Source organism: Gorilla gorilla, chromosome 8 (genome assembly GCF_029281585.2).
Source record: "Gorilla gorilla gorilla isolate KB3781 chromosome 8, NHGRI_mGorGor1-v2.1_pri, whole genome shotgun sequence".
Classification (NCBI taxonomy): domain Eukaryota; kingdom Metazoa; phylum Chordata; class Mammalia; order Primates; family Hominidae; genus Gorilla; species Gorilla gorilla.
In genome coordinates this window covers 91,788,090-91,808,131 of record NC_073232.2, presented here as the reverse complement: position 1 = coordinate 91,808,131, position 20,042 = coordinate 91,788,090, and the positions used below count along the sequence as shown (strand labels likewise).

General features: G+C 46.9%; 1 protein-coding gene across 12 annotated transcripts in view; it reads right to left on the bottom strand.

The window, feature by feature from the left end:
* LOC115932634 (uncharacterized) overlaps positions 1–19,783 on the bottom strand; it is a 41,782-nt gene extending 21,999 nt beyond the window's left edge. The window contains exons 1-7 of one of the 12 annotated variants that reach the window (XR_008668911.2): positions 19,297–19,646; positions 17,934–17,964; positions 17,283–17,371; positions 16,236–16,530; positions 15,447–15,543; positions 14,639–14,714; positions 11,696–13,324 (exon numbers count right to left, since the gene is read on the bottom strand). Coding sequence is in view for 1 of the 12 variants with exons in the window: in XM_063710283.1 (XP_063566353.1) it covers position 17,371; positions 17,934–17,964; positions 19,297–19,768 (504 nt within the window). In the remaining 11 variants the exon portion in view is untranslated. The other 11 variants (XR_010135249.1, XR_010135251.1, XR_008668913.2 and 8 more) reach the window with 11 other exon arrangements.
* Positions 19,784–20,042: the final 259 nt, after the last annotated feature.

Below are 20,042 nucleotides of genomic sequence, written 5' to 3'. Positions count from 1 at the left end.
TCAATTCTACTCATATCTATCCTTCTGCCAATACCACACTGTCTTTATTATCATTGCTTTCATAAGTTTTGAAATCAGGAAGTGTGAGTACTCCTATTTTATTATTGTTTTTGGGGATTGTTTAAGTCAGTCTGGACCCCTTATAATTTTGTATGAATTTTAGAATCAGCTTGTCAATTTGTATAAGGAAGTCATCTGAGACTCTGATAAGGGTTACATTGAATCTGTAGATAAATTTGAGGAGTACTGCCATCTTAACTATATTAAGTTTTCCAATCCATGAATATGGAATGTTTTTTCATTTGTTTAGATCTTCTTTATTTTTTTCAACCATGTTTTGTAGTTTTCAGAATATGTTTTGCACTTTTGTTGTTAAATTTATCCCTAAGTATTCTATTGTGGATAGAATTATCTTAATTCCATTTTTGGATTTATCATTGCAAGTGTATAAAAATACAACTGATTTTTTTGTATGTTGAGCTTATATCCTGCAATTGTGATACACTTTTTTACGAGTTGTAATAATTTGTAGTGGATTCCTTAAGCTTTTCTATGTAAAATATTATGTAATCTGACAGTAGAGACAGTTTTATTTCTTCCTTTATAAACCAGATGCTTGTTTTTCCTAATTGCCCCAACTACAGACTCCAGTACAATTCTGAACAGAAGTTCCAAAAGCAAGCTGGGTGCAGTGGCTCACAGCTATAATCCCAACACTCTGAGAAGCCAAGGGGATAGACCGCTTGAGTCCGGGAGTTTCAGACCAGCCTGGGCAACATGGCGAAACCCCATCTCTATCAAAAACAAAAACAAAAAACTAGCCAGGTGTGGTGGTGTGTGCTTGTGGTCCCAGCTACTCAGGAGGCTGAGGTGGGATGATCACCTTAGCCTGGAAGGTCAAGCTTCAGGGAGCCGTGATTGCAGCACTGCACTCCAGCTCTGCACTCACTCCAGCCTGAGCAACACAGTAAGACCCTGTGTCAAAAAAAAAAAAAAAAGTTCCGAAAGCAAAAGCAAATATCATGTCTTACTTCTGATCTTAAGGGGAAAGCATTCAGTCTTTCACCATTAAATATGATGTTAGCTCTAGGTTTGTCATGGATGTCCTTTACATATTGAGAAAGATTCCTTCTATTACTAGCTCATTCAGTGGTTTTTTTTTTTAATAATGAAAGGGTTTTGGATTTTGTTGAATGCTTCTTCTGCATCTATTAAGATAATCATGTAATTTTTGTTTTTATTCTATTAAAATATCTTATATGTTATTATATATTATGTAATTATAATATATATTATATTAATAGATTTTCAGATGTTAAACCAACCTTACATCCTTGGGATAAATCACACTTGGTCAAGATGTATAATTCATTTTATATGTTGCTGTATTCATTTGCTAGTATTTTGTTGGGGATTTTTGTGGCCATATTCATAAGCGATATTGGTCCATAGTTTTCTTCTCTTGTGATGTCTTTGGTTTTGACATCAGGGTAATACTGGCCTCATAGAATAACAGGGAAACTGTTCCCTTCTCTTCTATTTTTTGGAAGAGTTTGTAAAAAATTGGTATTAATTCTTCTTTGAGTGTTAGGTAGAATGCAGCCCAGAGGCCATCTGGACCTAGGCTTTTCTTTGCAGGTAGATTTTGATTACTGCTTTAGTCTCTTCACTTACTAGCGGTCTATTCAGCTTATTTATTTTTGAAGTCTGTGTCTTTCTAGGAATTTGTGCATTTCATGTAAGTTACCTAATTCGTTGCAATATAATTGTTCATACTAGTCCTCTTTAATCCTTTTTCTTTCTCAAAGGCTGGTAATAATATTCCCTCTTTAATTTATAATTCAACTAAGTTGAGTCTTCTCTCTTTTTTCTTCATCAAACTGACTAAAGGTTTGTCAATTTTGTTGATCTTTCTATGAAAAGCTGGCTTTTGGATCATTGATTTTTCTCTACAGCTTTTCTCATCTCTATTTTATTAATTTCTGCCTTAATATTTATTTCTTTCCTTTTTCTTGCTCTGGGTTTATTTTGTCTTCTTTTCCCAGTGTTTTAAGATGAAAGATTAGGTTACTCATTCGAAACCTTTATTCTTCATTAATGTAGGCATTTACAGTTATAAGTTTTCCTCTAATCACTGCTTTAGCTGCATCCCAGAAGATCTGTGTTGTTTAATTGTTAATGTCTACTTATTTATGAGTTCCCTCAAATTTTCCCTGCAATTGACTTTTAATTTCATTCCATTGTGCTTGGAAAACATGCGTCACATTATTCCTGTCCTTTAAATGTACAGAGGTTTGTTTATAGTATAGCCAGATGGCCTGCCCTAGAGAAGGTTCTATGTGTGCTTGAGAAGAAGGTACCCTTTGTTGTTGTTAGGCGGAGGGTTCTATTGATGTCTGCTAGTTCTGGTTCATGTACAGTTTTGTTCTAGTCCTCTTTCCCTGTTAATCTTCTGTGTAGTTGTTCTATTCATTATTGAAGTCTCTATTATTGTTAAATTGTTATTTCTCCCTTTATTTCTGTCAGGTTGTGCTTCTGGTACTTTGGTATTCTTTTATGGGGCACATATATGTATCTAATTGTTATATCTCTCCAATGAATTCACCATTATAAAATGTCCCTCTTTATCTCCAGTAACATTTGTTTGGTTTTGTTTTTAAATAGAGACAAGTTCTCACTATGTTGTCTAGGCTGGTCTTGAACTCCTGGTTTCAAGTGATTCTCCCACCTCAGCCTCCCAAAGTGCTGGGATTACAAGTGTGAGCCACCATGCCTCCAGTAACATTTGTTGTTTTAAATTATATTTTGTTTGATATTATTGTAGCCACTTTAGCTTTCATGTGGTTGCTGTTATATAAGCTAATGTGTCTTTCTCCATCCTTTTACTTTCAGTCTATTTATGTACGTATTTAAAAGCTTGTCTCCTATAGACACCATATAGTTGGATCTGGTTTTTTTAATGCGGTCTAGCTCAGTCTTTCGATCAGATTGCTTAATCAATTTACATTTCATGTCGTCATTAGCATATTTGGATTTGCATCTGCCAACTTACCTTTTGTTTTTCTTGTGTCTCATGTCATTTTTGTTCCTCTACTTCTTCTTTAATATTGTCTTTTGCATCAAGTGAATATTTTCCAATATAGTATTGAAATTTTCATTAATTAAATGTGATTTTTTTCATTATATTTTTTGAGGGTTTTTTTTAGTAGTTTCTCTAGGGTTTACCATATATGTCTTAATAGAATAAGCTTTAATTGCAATATTTAGACTATTTACATGTAATGTTATTATAATATGTTTGAATTTTAAATTGTCATCCAAATACTATCCATTTGTGTTTTGTTCCTTTCATCTCTTTCTACCTATGAATGTGTTAACTTACATAGCAAAAGGAACTTTGCAGATGTAATTAAGAATTTTAATATGGGAAGATTATCTGGATTACCCAATGGGTCCAATGTAATCACAAGGGTACTGAAAAGTGCAGGAGGAATGCAGGAGAGTGAGAGTCAGAGAAGAAGATGATACGGAAGCAGAGATTCAGGTGATGATGCTATGTTGGCTTTGAAGATGGAGGAAGAAGCCACAAGCCGAGGAATACAGGCAACCTCTAGAGAAGTTAGAAAAGGCAAGGAATGTTCTCTCCCCTAGAGCCTCCAAAATAATGCAACCTACCAGCATCTTGACTTTAGCCCAGTGAAACCCATTTCAGACTTAAATTTGTGGGTTTTTTGTTGTTCTTGTTGTTTGTTTGTTTGTTTTTGAGACAGAGTCTCACTCTGTCGCCCAGGCTGGAGTGCAGTGGTGTAATCTCGGCTCACTGCAACCTCCACCTCCTGGGTTCAAGCAATTCTCTGCCTCAGCTTCTCAGGTAGCTGGGATTACAAGCGCCCGCCACTACTCCCGGCTAATTGTTGTATTTTTAGTAGAGACGGGGTTTCACCATCTTGGCCAGGCAGGTCTTGAACTCCTGACCTCGTGTTCCACCGGCCTCGGCCTCCCAAAGTGCTGGGATTACAGGCATGAGCCACCACGCCCAGCCAATTTGTATTGTTTTAAGCAAGTATGTTTATGGTAATTTGTGACAGCAGCCATGGGAAACTAATGTAAATAGATCTCTTTTAAGAAGTGAGTGGTTGTTTTCATGTTTACAACATATGTCATTAATTTATCACAGTCTACATTCAAATAATATACAACTTCAACTATAGCATAAGAATCTTACAACAGTTTACTTCTGATTTCTTCCTCTCATTCCTTGTGCAATTTTAGCGTGCATTTTACTTTTACACATACTAAAATTCTGTGATAGACTGAAACAAAGATTAAAGTATGATTTTTTTGTTTTAATTTTACTCTAAGTTCTGGGATACATGTGCAGAACTTGCAGGTTTGTTACATAGGTATACATATGCCATGGTGGTTTGCTGCACCCATCAACCCGTCACCTAGGTTTTAAGCCCCATTTGCATTAGGTATTTGTCCTAATTAAAGCAGGATTATTTTTAAAGATTATCTTTTTAAGTCAAATTGCATTTAAAATAATGAAAGAAAGTGCTTTTATATACTTAATTTTTTTTACCATTTCCAGAATTCTTCATTTCTTTGTGTAGATCCAAGTTGCTGTTTGGTATCATACTTCTTCCTGAAGAACTTCTTCTAACCTTGCTTGTATCATGGGCCTGCTGACAGTGAATTTGTTCTGCCTTTGTTGTCAGAAAGGATTTTTGCTTTTGTTTTCTGCTTTTATTTTTGAAGGGTATTTTCCCTGGCCGTAGAATTGTGAATAGATGGGTTATTTTTTCTCCCACTCAGTACTTTAAAGTCTCAATCCATGATGTGCTTATTTCCCTTTCACATGGCATGCCTGAATCAAAACATCTTATGTACCTCATAAGTATACACCTACTAAGTACCCACAAAAATTAAAAATAAAAATTAGCTTGTCAATTCATTGTTTTTAACTTGCATAATTTCTGATGAGAAGTCTGCTATCATTTTTATCTTTGTTCCTCTGTAATTCACGGTTTTGGTGTGTGTGTGTTGTGGGAGATTGCCTTAGAGATTTTCTTGTTATCTTTGGTTTTCATAGTTTGATGCTAAGCCACTCTGGTGTGTGTGTGTGCGTGTATGTGTGTGTGGTCTTTCCTGCTTGAGGTTCTCAGAATTTCTTGTATCTGTGGTTTGATATGTCTCAATAATTCTGGAAAAATGTTACCACTTATTTCTTTAAATACTTATTCTTCTGCATTCATTTCTTTTCTCATTCTGGGGCTAAAATGACACCTCTGCTAGGCATTTTGATATTATCCCATAGTTCTTTGATGCTCTGTTCTCTTTCACTCTGGTTTCTCTTTGTGTTTCCATCTGGATTAATTTCTTTTGACCTCTTTAAGGTCACTGATACATTCCTCAGCTGTGCTAAGTTTACTAATAAGCTCATCAAAGGAATTCTTCATTTTAATATATTTTTTCACTTCTAGCATCTCCATTAGGCTCTTTCTTGTAGTTTTTCTCTACTGAATGTATCCTTTCCCACTAGATCTTCCAACATATTAATCAGAGTTATTTTAATGTTCATATCTGACAATGTTATATCTGAGTCTGATTCTGTTGTTTTATTTCTTGACAATGTTTTTCTTCTTTGCATTTTGTGTGTCTTCTAATTTTTTGTTGAAAATCAATAGAATTCCAACAATAGAACAGACAGTAGTCAACAGTATGTGTCATTATTAATTTTATGTGTCAACTTGGCTAGGCCAGGGTACTCAGATATTTGGTCACACACCAGTCTAGATGTTGCTGTGAAGGTATTTTTGAGATGAGATTAAAATTTAAATCAGTGACTTTGAGTAAAGCATACTGCCCTCCATAATGTGGTGGGCCTCATCCAATCAGTTGAAGACTTTAAGAGAAAAAGACTAAGGTCCACCAAAGAAGGTGGCATTTTGCTTCTTGAACCCAAGCTCCAAAATCAACTCTTCCCTGAGTCACCAGCCTGCTGGCCTGTCCTGCAGAATTTGGACTTGCCCAGGTCCCACAACTGCATGAGCCAATTAATTAAAATCTCTCAATCTCTCTCTCTCTCCCTCTGCCTATATATATATACACATCCAATTGGTTCTAGTTCTCTGAAGAACCCTGACTAATACAGTATGTACACTGGAAACAGGCATGCCACTGATTCTTTCAGGCCATTATTGTGGGAAATTGAGTTAGTCGCCTCAGGGGTTGAGCTGGATTTGGGGTTTGTGTTGCTATTCTTGCTTTCAGAGCTCCATAGGCTTCAAATTCCTTAAGTGGTGGATTACTGTTGACTTGTGCTTACAGTGGAGCTGGGGTGCCAAAGGATTGTTTAGACTCCACACTCAGCTTTCTGCAATACGGAGGGTGTCTCTCTCCATGCCCCGCCCTCCCCCACTGGTAGACCAGGCTCATAGTAAGGCAGGAGGCTTTTCTGCTGTCCTCATCCCGCCTTAGTCTTAGGCATGTCTTGGCTGTTTCTTGCTCCCTCTTCCACCAGAGGTAGTCAATTTCTGGTTGGTATCGCTAAAGGATCCTGGGCCCTGGATGGCTTCTTACCCCTCCCACAGGGATAAAAGGATGTGTGTTCTACTTCCCCCAGCCACAGTGCACTTTTACATGTTCCTGGGGATGGATGGTGTAATGCCCAACCTCCCAGTGGATTCTCAAATTTACTTCATAGGAGAGAAGAACCTGAGGAAGTGGACGAGGCTCCGTGCCTTTCTCCAGCAGCTGAAGGTCCCTTCCTGCAGACCTGAACCACCAAGTTGGGCTCCCTCTTAGGTCTTCTGTGCATCTGGTGGGAGCCTGGAGAAAGATGTTGAACTCCCTTTGCATCTGGGGTCCCCAGCTACTCCAGACAGACACATTAGCCCCCTCTTGGCCTTTAGCAATTCATTAAAAGGTTACCTAATTTTATTTTATTTTACACAGTTGTTTCATGGTCATATCTTCCTACAGTGCTCTGCCACAGGTGAAACTGTGTGTCCTCTCTCTCCTTGCAGGGCCTCGTTCCTCTTTTTTTTTTTTTTTGAGATGGAGTCTCACTCTGTTGCCCAGGCTAGAGTGCAGTGGTGCAATCTCGGCTCATTGCAACCTCCGCCACCCGGTTCAAGTGATTCTCCTGCCTCAGTCTCCAGAGTAGCTGAGATTACGGGCATGCACCACCATGCCCAGCTATTTTTTTTTTATTTTTAGTAGAGACAGGGTTTCGCCACGTTGGCCAGGCTGGTCTCCAACTCCTGACCTCAGGTGATCCGCCCACCTTGGCCTCCCAAAGTGCTGGGATTACAGGCGTAAGCCATGGCGACTGGCCGCTTTGTTCCTCTTTGAAACTCAGGTTATTTGGTTGCCTTTCTGGTGAGCTCAAGAAAAGTTACGATTTTGTAGTTTATTCAGCTTCTTCTCATTGTTAGGAAAGGAGTGGTGGTCTTTGCAGCTAAGCAAACGCAGAAACCTATACCAACTATTACTGTAATAGGATTGTAGGCAATGCTAATTCTCTATATTATATAATGATGTAACATTTGAATTTTTACATGTGCATTTTGGTGTTATAAATAGAAAAAAGACAATATGTGTAAGAGAAACAGAATCAGTAGAATATATATGTGTGTGCGTGTGTGTATATATTTATACCATATACATAAAATATATATGATACAAAAATATAAGGAATTGGCTCATGTGATCATGGGGGCTGAGAAGACCCACCACCTGTAGTTGGCGGGCTGGAGACCCAGGAGAGCCAATGGTGTAGGTCCAGTCCGAGTCTGAAGGCCTGAGAACCAGAAGAGCCAATGTAGGTTCCAGTCTGAAGGCTGGCAGGCTCAAGACCCTGAGACAGCCAGGGTCCAAAGGCAGTTTGAGTCCAAAGACAGAAAATACCAATGTTCCAGCTGAGGGCCGTCAGGCAGGAGGCGTTCCCTCTTAGCCTTTTGTTCTATTCAGGTCTTCAGTTGACTGGACGAAGTTGACTGGACGAAGTCCACCCACACGAGGGAGAACCACCTGCTTTACTCGGTCTAGCTATGCAAATATTAATCTTAGACAGAAACACCCTCACAGACACACCCAGAATAGTGTCTGACCCAATGTGTAACTCTGTGACCCAGTTAGGTTGACACATAAGGCTGGGTGTGGTGCCTCACACCTATAATCCCAACATTTTGGGAATTTGAAGTGGGAGGACCACTTGGGGCCAGGAGTTTGAGACTGGCCTGGGAAATACAGCAAGACCTGCATCTTTTAAAAAATAAAAAATAAATAGCCAAGCATGGTGGCACGTGCCTGTAGTCCTGGCTACTCAGGGTGCTGAGGTGGGAGGATTGCTTGAGCCTAGGAGTTTGAGATTACAGCAAGCTATAACTGTGCCACTGCACTCCGGCATGGGTGACAGAGTGAGACCCCATCTCAAAAAAAAAAAAAAATTGACCCATAAAATTAACGATCACAATACGATAGAATAGCAATAATGTTATCAGCATAATTCTGGACAGCCTCTACAGGCTGGGTGATCTGGGAGGCAGAATGGACCCAAGACTTTCTCTACCTGCCATATTCTGAAGAATCTTGGACATAGAGCTGACTTCTGGCCTCTGCAATCCACTCACTGAGAAATGCGCTCCATCCAAGGCCCACCCAAGGCAGCCCCTCCTCCTAGATGGCAAAACAAGAGCTAGGGCCTCCACCCCTCTAGGAGCTTCTTCCTTCACAGACTCCTGCATAGGCAAAGACAGGGGGAGCCACTTTTTCTTTCTTTTTTTGAGACAGCGTGTTGCTCTGTCACCCAGACTGCAGTCCCGCTGCATGATCATGGCTCACTGCAGCCTCCACCTCCTGGGCTCAGGTGATCCTCTTACCTCAGCCTCCCGAGTAGCTGGGACCACAGGCACATGTCACCAAGCCCAGCTAAGTTTTAATTTTTTTTTTTGGTAGAGATGAGATCTCACTATGTTGACCAGGCTGGTCTCAAACCTCTGGGCTCAAGCAATCCGTTCACCTCTGCTTCCCAAAGTGCTGGGATTACACGCATGAGCCACCATGCCTGGCTGGCCACTTTGACCAGCGCTATCGAGGAGCACCCCTGCCCACTGGCCCCCACAGAGCTTGAGTGGAATAGGATGTGCCCCACCCAGTCATCTGAGACTTGTCAGACTCCTTAAGTGAGGCTTCTTTTAAAAGTGGAGAGTGTCACACTAGAGTCCCAGAAAGTCCAGTAAAAAATGTTTCCAGAAGTACATGATGACTCTAGTGTTGAGCCATGTGACCTTCCCTTTCACTCTTACCCACTGTGGCTACACTCAACTTCTTAAGCTTTATCAGAATTGTCTCCGGAATTGCTTCCTGCCAGAGGGTTCATGGTCTCGTTGACTTCAAGAATGGAGCCACGGCCCTTCCCGGTGAGTGTTGCAGCTCTTAAAGATGGCACAAGTGAGCGGTAGCAAGGTTTATTGTGAAGACGGAAAGGACAAAGTTTCCACAACACGGAAAGAGATCCGAGCCGGTTGCTGCTGCTGGTTGGGATGGCCAACTTTTATTCCCTTATTTGTCCCCGCCCATGTTCCATTTCTGTCCTATCAGAGTGCCCTTTTTTCAGTCCTCCCCACGAATGGCTACTTTCAGAATCCTGCTGATTGGTCCGTATTACAGAGCGCTGATTGGTGCATTTTACAGAGCACTGATTGGTGCATTTTACAATCCTCTTGTAAGACAGGAAAGTTCCCCAAGGGAAGTCCAGCTGGCTTCACCTCTCAGAATTATTATTTTAAAATTCTGATTCCTAGATGCAAATATTCAAAAGGTGTCTCAGGTATGGCCAGAAATCTGCATGATTTACTGGCACTCTGTGATTCCTAGAAGCATTGCTTTAGGCCTTCCCAGACCTAGGAAACCTTTAAGAAATTCCTTTTCATGGAGCAAGATTCTTTAGAACCCAGAAGCATATTAGAGTCTCACACATTCTCACACATGCCATGCTGGAGAAGCCAGACATGAAAAAGTGAACCCTGCTCGATACCATTTCTACAAAGTTCTAGAACACGCAAAATTACAGGGATAAGATCCAGTGGCTGCCTGGGAAGGGGCACAGAGAGAACTTTCTGGAAAGATGGAAACATTCTGTATCTTAATTTGGTGATAGATATTACTAGTATATGCTTTTGTCAAAAGTCATTGATGTGTACACTTGAAGTGACTTTTCTTGTACGTAAATATACCTCAATGAAATCATTTTGAAAAGCTATCACATCACAGAAAATAAAATTGATGTTTCAGATTTTTTTTAAAAAATCATGTGTACATGGCACCACTTATGATTACATCTATGAGTGCATGTGTAAGACTCACTGCCTCATTTATGCATGAGGTATTGAGTGCTCACTGGCCAGAAACAAGCCAGTATTTTATTTGTATATTACTTATGTTCTTGCTTTATGCAAGAAATATGACTAGGCTCAGGCCTTTGTGCAGGGAGCTCAGGGAATGAGCAGCACAGGGATCGGCCCTGCTTTCAGGGAACTCGGTTTTTAGGAGATTCCTGCATGTTTGGTGCACCCTCACCTCACCTTAGACTTCTCTGGGTGGAGATACACACACACATACACATACCCGCGCACACACACACACACTCTCCTCAGCAAGAAGGAAACACAATGACTAAACATAAGCCCCAAAAGAGGAAACTCCAGAGGGAGTGAAGCTGTGGGCTTTGACCTCAGAGATCAGTTGTGCTCTGAATGTGTGTGGCCTGAGAACCTTTGGCAATATGTCCCCCAAGGCACCTGTGCATTCTCGAAGGCCCCCAACAGAAATCCCTGCAGACTGCCAAAAACCCTGGATTCTAGCCCGTTTTGCCAATTGATTCACAAGGTCACATGGGACAATCATAATCCCTCTTGGGGTCTCAGTTTACCCATCTGTAAAGTGTTAGACTGGATGAGAAATTACTAATTATGATTTGGCTCAAGATCCTATTCTTCAAATGAAATCCCTTGCAGAACCCCAATATATAAATGGAGGGCATCTATGACTGCAAATGGGGTTCAGGGGCCCATGCTCCTTGTGTCCTCCTTGTCTGCTTTGAGGACCCTTAACGCTCTTGATAATTGTTTTAAGACTACTTGTCCTACTGAAACTGACTTCATGGGAACTCTCCATGACTCCAAATGACCCGACCCCAGTCACCATGACCTCAGAGTGACTCCATTAACCTAAGACTACACATAACCTCACTCAGGGAACCCCAGTGAAAAATAATTCTGTTAGATGCCCTCAAAAGAGCCCAAATTTCCTCTGAGAACTACCTGCCTGACCACTCAACTGCCTGACCATGCCACAGCCCTGTCTACCTAGGGAAGCTCTTACCTCCAATCCTGCCTTCCCTGTGAATTCGGAAACACCTAGAAGTCAATTCCAAATGGGACTGGCTTATCCTAGGAAGTCCACTCCTAACCTCAGATGATGGAGGCTCCTTTGCTCTGGCATCCCTCCTCCTTCCTAAGACCCTGACAGGGGAAAGGTCATCATCCTTGTCACTCCAGAGTGCTTAGGAAGGTGCGCCAGACACTGCGTTATGCACTTCACGTGGATCACCACCCTACGAGGTGGGCCTTATTGTTACCCCGTGTTAGGATTCTTGTATTGCTATAAAAAAATACTTGAGACTGGGTAATTTATTATTAAAGAGGTTTAATTGGCTTATGGTTCTGCAGGATGTACAGGAAGCATGGTGCTGGCATCTGCTCAGCTTCCAGGGAGGCCTCAGGAAGCTTATGACCATGGCAAAAGGTGAAGGGGGATCAGGCATGTCACATGGTGAAAGCAGGAGCAAGAAGGGGGCAGGGGGAGGTGCCACACAATTTTAAATGACCATATCTTGCAATAATTCACTATCAAGAAAACAGCACCAAGCCATGAAATACCCGTCCCCATGATCCAAACACCTCGTACCAGGCCCCACCTCCAGCACTGGGGATTACAGTTCAACATGAGATCTGGCTGGGGACAAATATTCAAACTATATCGCCTCCTTATGCAGCTGAGGGAAACAGACTTGGGGTCACTAAGGGGAGGAGCTGGGATTCAGGGTGGAGCCAGTGCTCATGGCATAGGCTATGGGTGCTAAGGTCGTTTGTCTGAGCCTCATCTCTAAGGCAGGGAGGACAAGATGCCAGCACGATGACATGAAACCATCCACATGAACATCCTGAGCATGGCATCTGCCATGGCGAGCTCAGTAAAGATCAGCTCCAAGTTACAGACCCCTCTTCCAGAAACCAGGTACCAGTCTTCCATAGAAAATAGGATTTATTTTCACATTTAAGGTGAACACAAATCCATGTTCTAGAAATGTTTTATGCATAATACATCATCAGTAGATTGAATTTCTTTAACACACAGAAAAATCAAAGCCTACCAGGAAATGCTTCCCTCCGGAGCACAGGAGCTTACAGGCCACTTCTGTTAGCAACACAGGAATTCACATTGTCTAGGCACAGCTCAAGTGAGGTTTGTTCCCAGGTTCAACTGCTCCTACCCCCATGGGCCCTCCTCAACAACGACAGCAGCAAACCAACAGGCTTCACAGTAACCAGGAGGAAAGATCTCAGTGGGGGGAAGCTTCACAAAAGCCCTGAGTTGTGTTTCAAAAGCCAAGCTCTGGGGTCTGTGGCCTGTGTCACCAACTCAGGTCACACCACAGCATGGGGAAGTTAGTGTTGCAGTTTCACTTCTAGTCAATCTTGTTAATTAAATTATCCCAATTAGGAAGACAATATTAAACAGGTATTAGAGTCCTTTTGCAAAACTGACTGTCCCCCTTGGTCAAGGAAAAGACCTTCACTTGGATGGCAACCCATCACCATCACCATGTCCAAGGCACAGATGAATCTGGGCTGGGCAATCACAGGCAATGCTTGACAAGGGGTGGGTGACATCACGTCCACAAAGATGCCCAGAAATGAGGTCGTGAGGAAGGGTGGGTATTAGGAAGCAATGTGGTGGGTCCTGGCCGAGGTCTAACATCCCTAGCAGCCTTCCTCAGGCACACCGTGACGGTGGAGTGGGCACACGTATCGTTTCAGGCACCTTGGCTGACAGCCCAACGCGGCCACCTGGGTGCATGGACATTTGCAGCTGCCACCGTGCCAGCACCCTGGCCACAGATTAGCTCAACTGGCCACAGTCTGTGATGACAATCTTCTTGGATGTCCTCCCACTCTTAGAGCCGAAAGATTCTATTTTCTTCATGACGTCCATGCCCTCTTTGACGTGACCGAACACAACATGCTTGCCATCCAACCTGTGAGGACGGGTGACCCGGGTGAGCAACAGTGTAGCGCAATGTCATCCAATGCCATGGACCTGGTCATGGAATTAGTTACCGAAAACAGCAATTCTGAAAAGAATCCCCATGGAATAGCTAGATCTACCCCCAAAGCTCGATCAAGCCTTGTTGAGCGCCCCAAATACATCCCAGAGGATGCCTGGCTTCCAGGACACATTCTGTCACTCATGTTGTGACCTTGCCTCAGGCCACGTAGCCTGAATCCTGGTAACCCCATCTATCAAAAGTGGAGTATTCTTTGTTCCGCACAGGGAGGTAACAGGATACTGAAATGCTCTGAAGAAAGAAGAAGTCCATACAAATGGAACCACGTTAACGGTCATGAATGATGAGTCAAGAGCCAAAGGAACAAGGGTGGTGAAACTGCAGGAGTCCTGGGCAGCTCTCAACCTGAGAGAGTCCAATAATGTAAAAGGCGGCTCAGTCTAGCTCCAGTGAAGCTGGCGTGGTTCCAGCCAAGAGCAGAACTGCAGGATCCACTGGGGTCCCATGAAGGAGCAAAGAGCAGGCTGAGCCAGCAAGGACCTGCCCAGCCCTGCCGGCCACATCTCTTGGGCTTGGAGGCTGGACACTTCTAGTGTCTGCCCCACCTAGGTCTCCCTAAAATCCTCGGAAATGGGCTTTACCAAGTCAGCTCCCAGCCAGTTCATCCCCAGGTGCCCCAGGGCTAGGACATTTGGGACTCTGGCCAGAGAAATTTATCCCTTAGAGGAAAATGTACCAGGAAAGAGACATCCCTAAAATCCATGGGCATTGAAAACAGGGCCCTTACAGGCCTGTGGCTATCTGCAGGCTTATGATAATACAGGGGCTTCATTTGGAAATTTGCTGATATCCAAATGTCTGCTGCAGCATTGCCAAGGCTCAGCCCATGGTCAAGACAAGCCTGGGAAACTCCAGGTTAAAACCACACAAGTGGGCTTCTACTCAGCCCCTCCTGAGGCCTCATAATATGTTTTGCAACATTTCCCAAATGTATCTGGTAGAGAAACCCTTTCGTGTGTGCGTGTGAGCAGAACACACTCAGAAAATTCCAGGTGACAGCAACAATGGGAACCCGAACCATGACAGAGTTGCAGGAACAACCCCAATTCTCCCTTGATCCTTCCACTAACTTTCTCTTTCTCATACAAACACACAGCCTGGGAGAGGGCCACTGTCCCAGAGCAGAAGGCCTGGCTGTAAACTGCCTGCCCCTAAAAGTGCACGAATCCTCCTCCAGCTGCAAGGCTGCCCGCATTCCCAGAGGGCCTGGGGCAGGGAACTCACCAGTCTGCCTTTATGGTGCAGATGAAGAACTGGGAGCCGTTGGTGTTAGGACCAGCATTAGCCATGGACAGGACACCTGCAAAAACCAGCAGGGCTGAGCCACGCTGCCCCTGGAGGCACCTGCCTGGGAGGGCATTTGAAAGGGCAGACAGTGCAAACCACACCAGGGACATTCGAGTCTGCAGATCCTGGGACCCAGAAGAGGAGAACCAGGGCCCGATACCAGCCCCCAGGGTGTGCCTGCCTTTGCTGCCTGCTAGTTCTCAGTGGGGTGGCCTGAGAGGACAGGGCCTTGTGGAAGCTCTCAGTGGTAGAGCTGGGGCGGGACCTGGGGCAGGACCCCAGGCCCTGACCTCCAGATTTCTCCACATTCTACCTTGGTTCTTATAGGTGACACGATGCTGCCACAATAACCACTCTGGCTTCCAAACCATTTGCTTTTGGTCTAAGCAAGATTTTAAATAATCCTCAAAGGACCTAAGGACCATTCTGCAACAATTCTAAGTGTCCTAGAATTTCCAACCCGAAACTCAGAGGACAAACAGGGAGGTGGCCAGGGCCTCCATTCTGCTTAAAGGTTCTTCCACAAAGTTCCCAACGGAAACCCTGCTTTTTAAACTGAGAGATGAGAAAACTCTAGGGAAACTCAACAAGCCAGAAATGCTGAGACAGCCTACAGTGTCGCAGGGAGGAAGGAGACTAATCAGATACTGGACGGTGACTGCATGTGGCCTCTCAGGGCCTGCTGGGGCTTCCAGGCCAGGTCAGAGCTGTGTGGACACTCACCCTAGAGGAGGCCCCCACTCACCTGGCCCCACGTGCTTCAGTGTAAAGTTCTCGTCAGGAAAGCGGCTTCCGTAGATGGACTTCCCGCCTGTGCCGTTGTGGTTGGTGAAGTCGCCCGCCTGTGAGCACAAAGCACCTTCTGAGTGGCTACCATGGAACAGGCAGGGGCCACGGCCCTAGCGCTGGCAGCAGCCTCAGCCCACCCAAGCCCACCCAGTTGGCGCCCCTCAGGTAAAGGGGTCAATAAACATCCAATAAAATAAGAGCTAATAAAAAGAATAATAAGCAAAAAAAAAAAAAAAAAAGACAAAACTTAAATATCTTTTGTCACAGTAACTACCTTTGTTTCCAAATGACTTACTTTTTGTCTGAGCAAATTTTTAAGTAATCTTCAAAAGACCTAATGGCCATTCTGAGATGATACTTAGTGACCCAGAATTTAACCCACTCCTCCTGGAGGGCAACAAGGAAGAGGCCAGAGGCCCCCCAGTTCCCGAGTCTAGTCTGTGGGAGTACCAGCAGCTGGTCCAGACCAGCTCCCCATGCCGAGTCCCCTCACTGTCCGTGCACTGCCCCTTACCCAGCCCAGCAGTTTTCCCAACCCTTGCAGACCCAGGACAGAGTCTGCCCAAGGCTGACATCTTTCCTCAGGCCTCAGCTAAGGCCCAGGCAGCCGTGGCCAAACCTGCATGGGGCACCCATGGCCAGAAGAGCCTGGTAGCAGCCCCTATGCCTAGCGCTGCCCAGCCCAGGCCATGGCTGGCTGCTGTTTTCCTGAGATGGGATCCGTGGGTAAGACAGGGGAACTAACCAGCCCAGCTGAAGCATCCACAGGTGTCAATTAGGTGCTCCCTAATTGATATCCCTCCCAACGGATGACTCAGGACTCTGGTCTGGACTCCCGGTGCCACCGCCTTGTGCCAGGGAGCCCTCCCGCGCTGGAGTCCCCAGCCTGGCTCAGGACTTCCACCTCAGCTCCTGCTTTACCATCAGCCTTAGGGCTGGGCCAGGCCTGCCGTCCCTGTGTTCACCCCGTATCCAGGCTTCGCCGCACATAGACGTCCAGTCCCAACCTGCTGCCACTTACCACGGTACGATGACGGCCACTGTGTCAGGGTGGAGGGAATGGGGAGAGAATTCCAGGCAGAAAGGTCTTCAAAGAGGTCACGACAGCCATGCCCCTGCCTCCAGGCTCTGCCTGCCCAGGACACCCAATCCCTGATCTTGAAGGTCTGTGCTAATAGAAGACCAGCCCCAACACCACCTGGGTCCTGACCCACAGGAAGCTCCTGCTACAACACCTACCCCCAAACCTCTGACACAGCAATACCAATGCTTGTGAAAACTGAGCATGACACATGACCGAAAAACATTCATTTCACCGAGAATAATGCCTTTCTCTGGGAAGGGAAGCCCCAAGTCCTGGCGTGTGTGTTCCTGCCCTGGACATGTCTTCCTCCTCCGCCTCCTCCACTTCTCTCTCTCCCTCTCTTATCTCCCACGCCAGTGCTCAGGGGCACACAGGGGACAAGGTCAGAGACCACTGGGATATGCTGGCTCTTCAAAGTCTTCAAGGCCACCCCCAGCACATCCATCTCCCAACCCAGCTCTCTCTTGATAGACTCCACCTCCCAGTCCCCCGGGCAGGGCCTGCCACTGGCCTGGAGTGGCAGCGGGTTGGGGCTGGGCTTCCATGTGCAGTGAAGCCTGGATACACGGCTAATACAGGGAGGGCAGCCTGGCTGACAGAGCAACTGCAGCTGCTCTGCTCAGCACCTTCCTCATACCAGGCATCTTCACACACCCACAAGGCAGCTCCTGCTCTCATCCCCCCTTACAGAAGAGGAAACTACATTACCTAGCACATGAAGGAAGGGATCACCCTGTGGAAGGTGGAGCCTTTGTAGCCGAAGCCCTTCTCACCAGTGCACAGGTCTCTGAAGTTCTCTGAGGGTCGAAGAGAAACACAGGTCAACAGGGCCAGGCCCCAATTCCAGGGTCATACCCGTTCCAGCCAAAATCCCTGCTATGTACATCCCCAGCAGTGAACAGGGGGATAAAGATCCTGGCCCACCTCTTGGGTCTGCTCTGCCCAACTCGCTATGTAACTGGACAAGTCACTCCCCTTCCCTGTCCTCAGTACCTGAGCACTGTGACAAGAGTACAGGCTCACGGCTGTGCTGGCCAGCAGGGCACGGACTCAAGGGCTGTGTGCCCATCACCCTGCCTCATTGGGCACCAGGAGTGGGGAAGTCTCCGGGAAATTTACATGTGCCTTCCACTGGCTCTGAGGCTCCCAGCTACTATGAGAGAGGAGGGCAGAGCCAACGTTGAGGCCCAGAGAGGGACGGCAGGGCTGCCCCAGGGCACCCAGTGGCTGAGCCACACATGGAGCACCCATCTGTCAGGGGTCTCTGAGACCCGACTCTTCTCATCACGCCACCCATCTTGCCCTGCCTGGCCCCCTTCCCTCTAGACCCATCTCAGAAGGCCCCAGGCCCTGTCTTACCAGCTGTCTTTGGGACGACATCTGCCTTCAGCTGTTGGGGGAGAAGAAGGACAAAAGAGGATGGTCATTGGAGAGGCAGGTGAAGGTAGGTGTCTCTCAGCACCCACCCACCCCCACAGCGGCCAAGGAGGCTGAGGAAGAAGCACGTGGACATTCCATTCCCATTATTGCCAACCCCCATGGGAGGCAGCTCTATCATTTCTGGGAGCCGTTTCCTGAACCCAAGGCTGGAGGAGGTGGCCTTGGTTTCCTAATCTGTCAGAAGAGATGACAATGCTATCTTGGCCTACTTCTGTGGACACAGCTGGCAGTGCTCCCACAGCTGGGCCCAAAGCATCAGAAATTCAGGGACAAGAGAGTGTGTCTAAGGTAGAAGCCAGGCCAGCTCCTCGATTCGGGGTTGGGAAACTGAGGCCCAGGGAGAGGCATGAGGGTGTGGGGAGGGAAGGCTGAAGCCCCATCCCAGCCAGCCTCTACCCTCGAAGCTGCAAGACCCACCCTTGAACCAAATGGAAGCAGGAAGGGTGTCCCTATTTTCCAGAAGAAACTGAGAATGAAGAAGAAATACCAAGGGCTCCCTGGGAAACGGGCCAGTCAACACAAACTGACCCCTGCTGTCAATGTGTGGCCGACCTGAAGGCTCCACTAGGGCTTTCCCTCTAAAGTTACCCTGGTGACTGTTTCTTACTTTGCTTTAGAAAAGACCCAAAAAAAGAGTTAGGGGAGGTGCTGAGTGTGGCCCCCAAGGACGGTGGCAGGGGTTGAGGCGCCGGGCACACTGTCTCTGAGTGTGTCCCGACTCGCAGGAGGGGCATTCTGGGGTCCACCGGGTGGCCGGGGCCTGAGGCCTACTGGGCCCGCACTACTGCTGGAAACCACCTCTCGCTCCATTTCCCAGCACCCCCAGTGGGAGCCCGACCGCAGGGGCGGGGCCGGAGCCAGGAAGCGCTCCGTGTTGTGCAAGGGCCGTCACGTGAGCACCCGCTGGGCCACGACGCTCACCCCAAGACCCCCGACACCCACCTCGGAGCTCCGGATCTAGGCTCAGCCCCAGAAGGCTCCTGGAGCCCCTCCCTCGTGCCCGGGCCGGCCCAGAGGTGCTGGGCCCTCCCTCTCTGCCATCTGACCTTGAGCTTTCTCCTCCACACGTGCCCTCCCTCCCGTCTCCCCCGCTCCAGTGCTCCGAGGGAGGCCGGAAGAAATCATTCTGACGCCCATTCTCAGAAATGGGAAAACTGAGGCCCAGAGCCCGGCATGGGGAGGCCCAAGGTCACCCAGCGCGCCCGGCACCGCGCCGCCCGGGGCCCAGGGCTCTCCCCGGGCCCGTGTCCCGCGCCCAGGCCGGCCCTGCGAGCGGTCTCACCTCCAGCACCACGCGGCCGAGCGGCTTTCCGTTGGCGTCCACGTCCAGGTACACGAGCGGGTTCCCGGAGGAAGAGGAAGAGGACGGGTCGCCGGCGCCCTTGCTGCAGGCGCGGGCCGCGGGGAGGCGCAGCGGCACGGAGCGCGGGACGGAGAGCAGGCCGAGCTAGCGGGAGCCGCAGCGCAGCGCCAGCATCGCGGGTGCGGGTCGGGCGGGACACGGGCGGGGAGAACACAGAACTCAAACTGACGTCGCGCGCGCCCAGAAGGCCGAGTCCCGCGCAGCCGCGCGCCGCAGCCTTTATTGGCCTGCCCAGGTTCCCGGCCCCGCCCCCGTCTCGCCTCCTCCAGGCCTGTCCGTGGACGACCCCTGCCGGCCGCAGCGGGCAGCGCAGCCAGCCGGTGGGGCCGCGGAGCGTGAAGTGCTTTGAAACACTCCCGCCTCCAGGCCCAGAGACCCGGAGGACAGACATCCGGCAAAAGGTTGCTGGTTCCATGTTTATTAAGGTACCAGCAGATTTTTTTTAAAAAAGAAAAACTGCTAAAATGTAATTAATTCCAAAATATGAGCATCTATACGTTGCAATTTGAATGTAATAGCAAAAGTCTACCTTTGAGCCCTTTGTAGGTAAGGCTCAGGCCAAATGAGCTTCCCTGCTGCCCTAGGTCCTGCAGTCTGAGAGGGTTAGAGAAAGGTGAGATGAGAGGCGGGATTAGTGAGCTAGAGGCGCAAGAGGGAGGAGATAA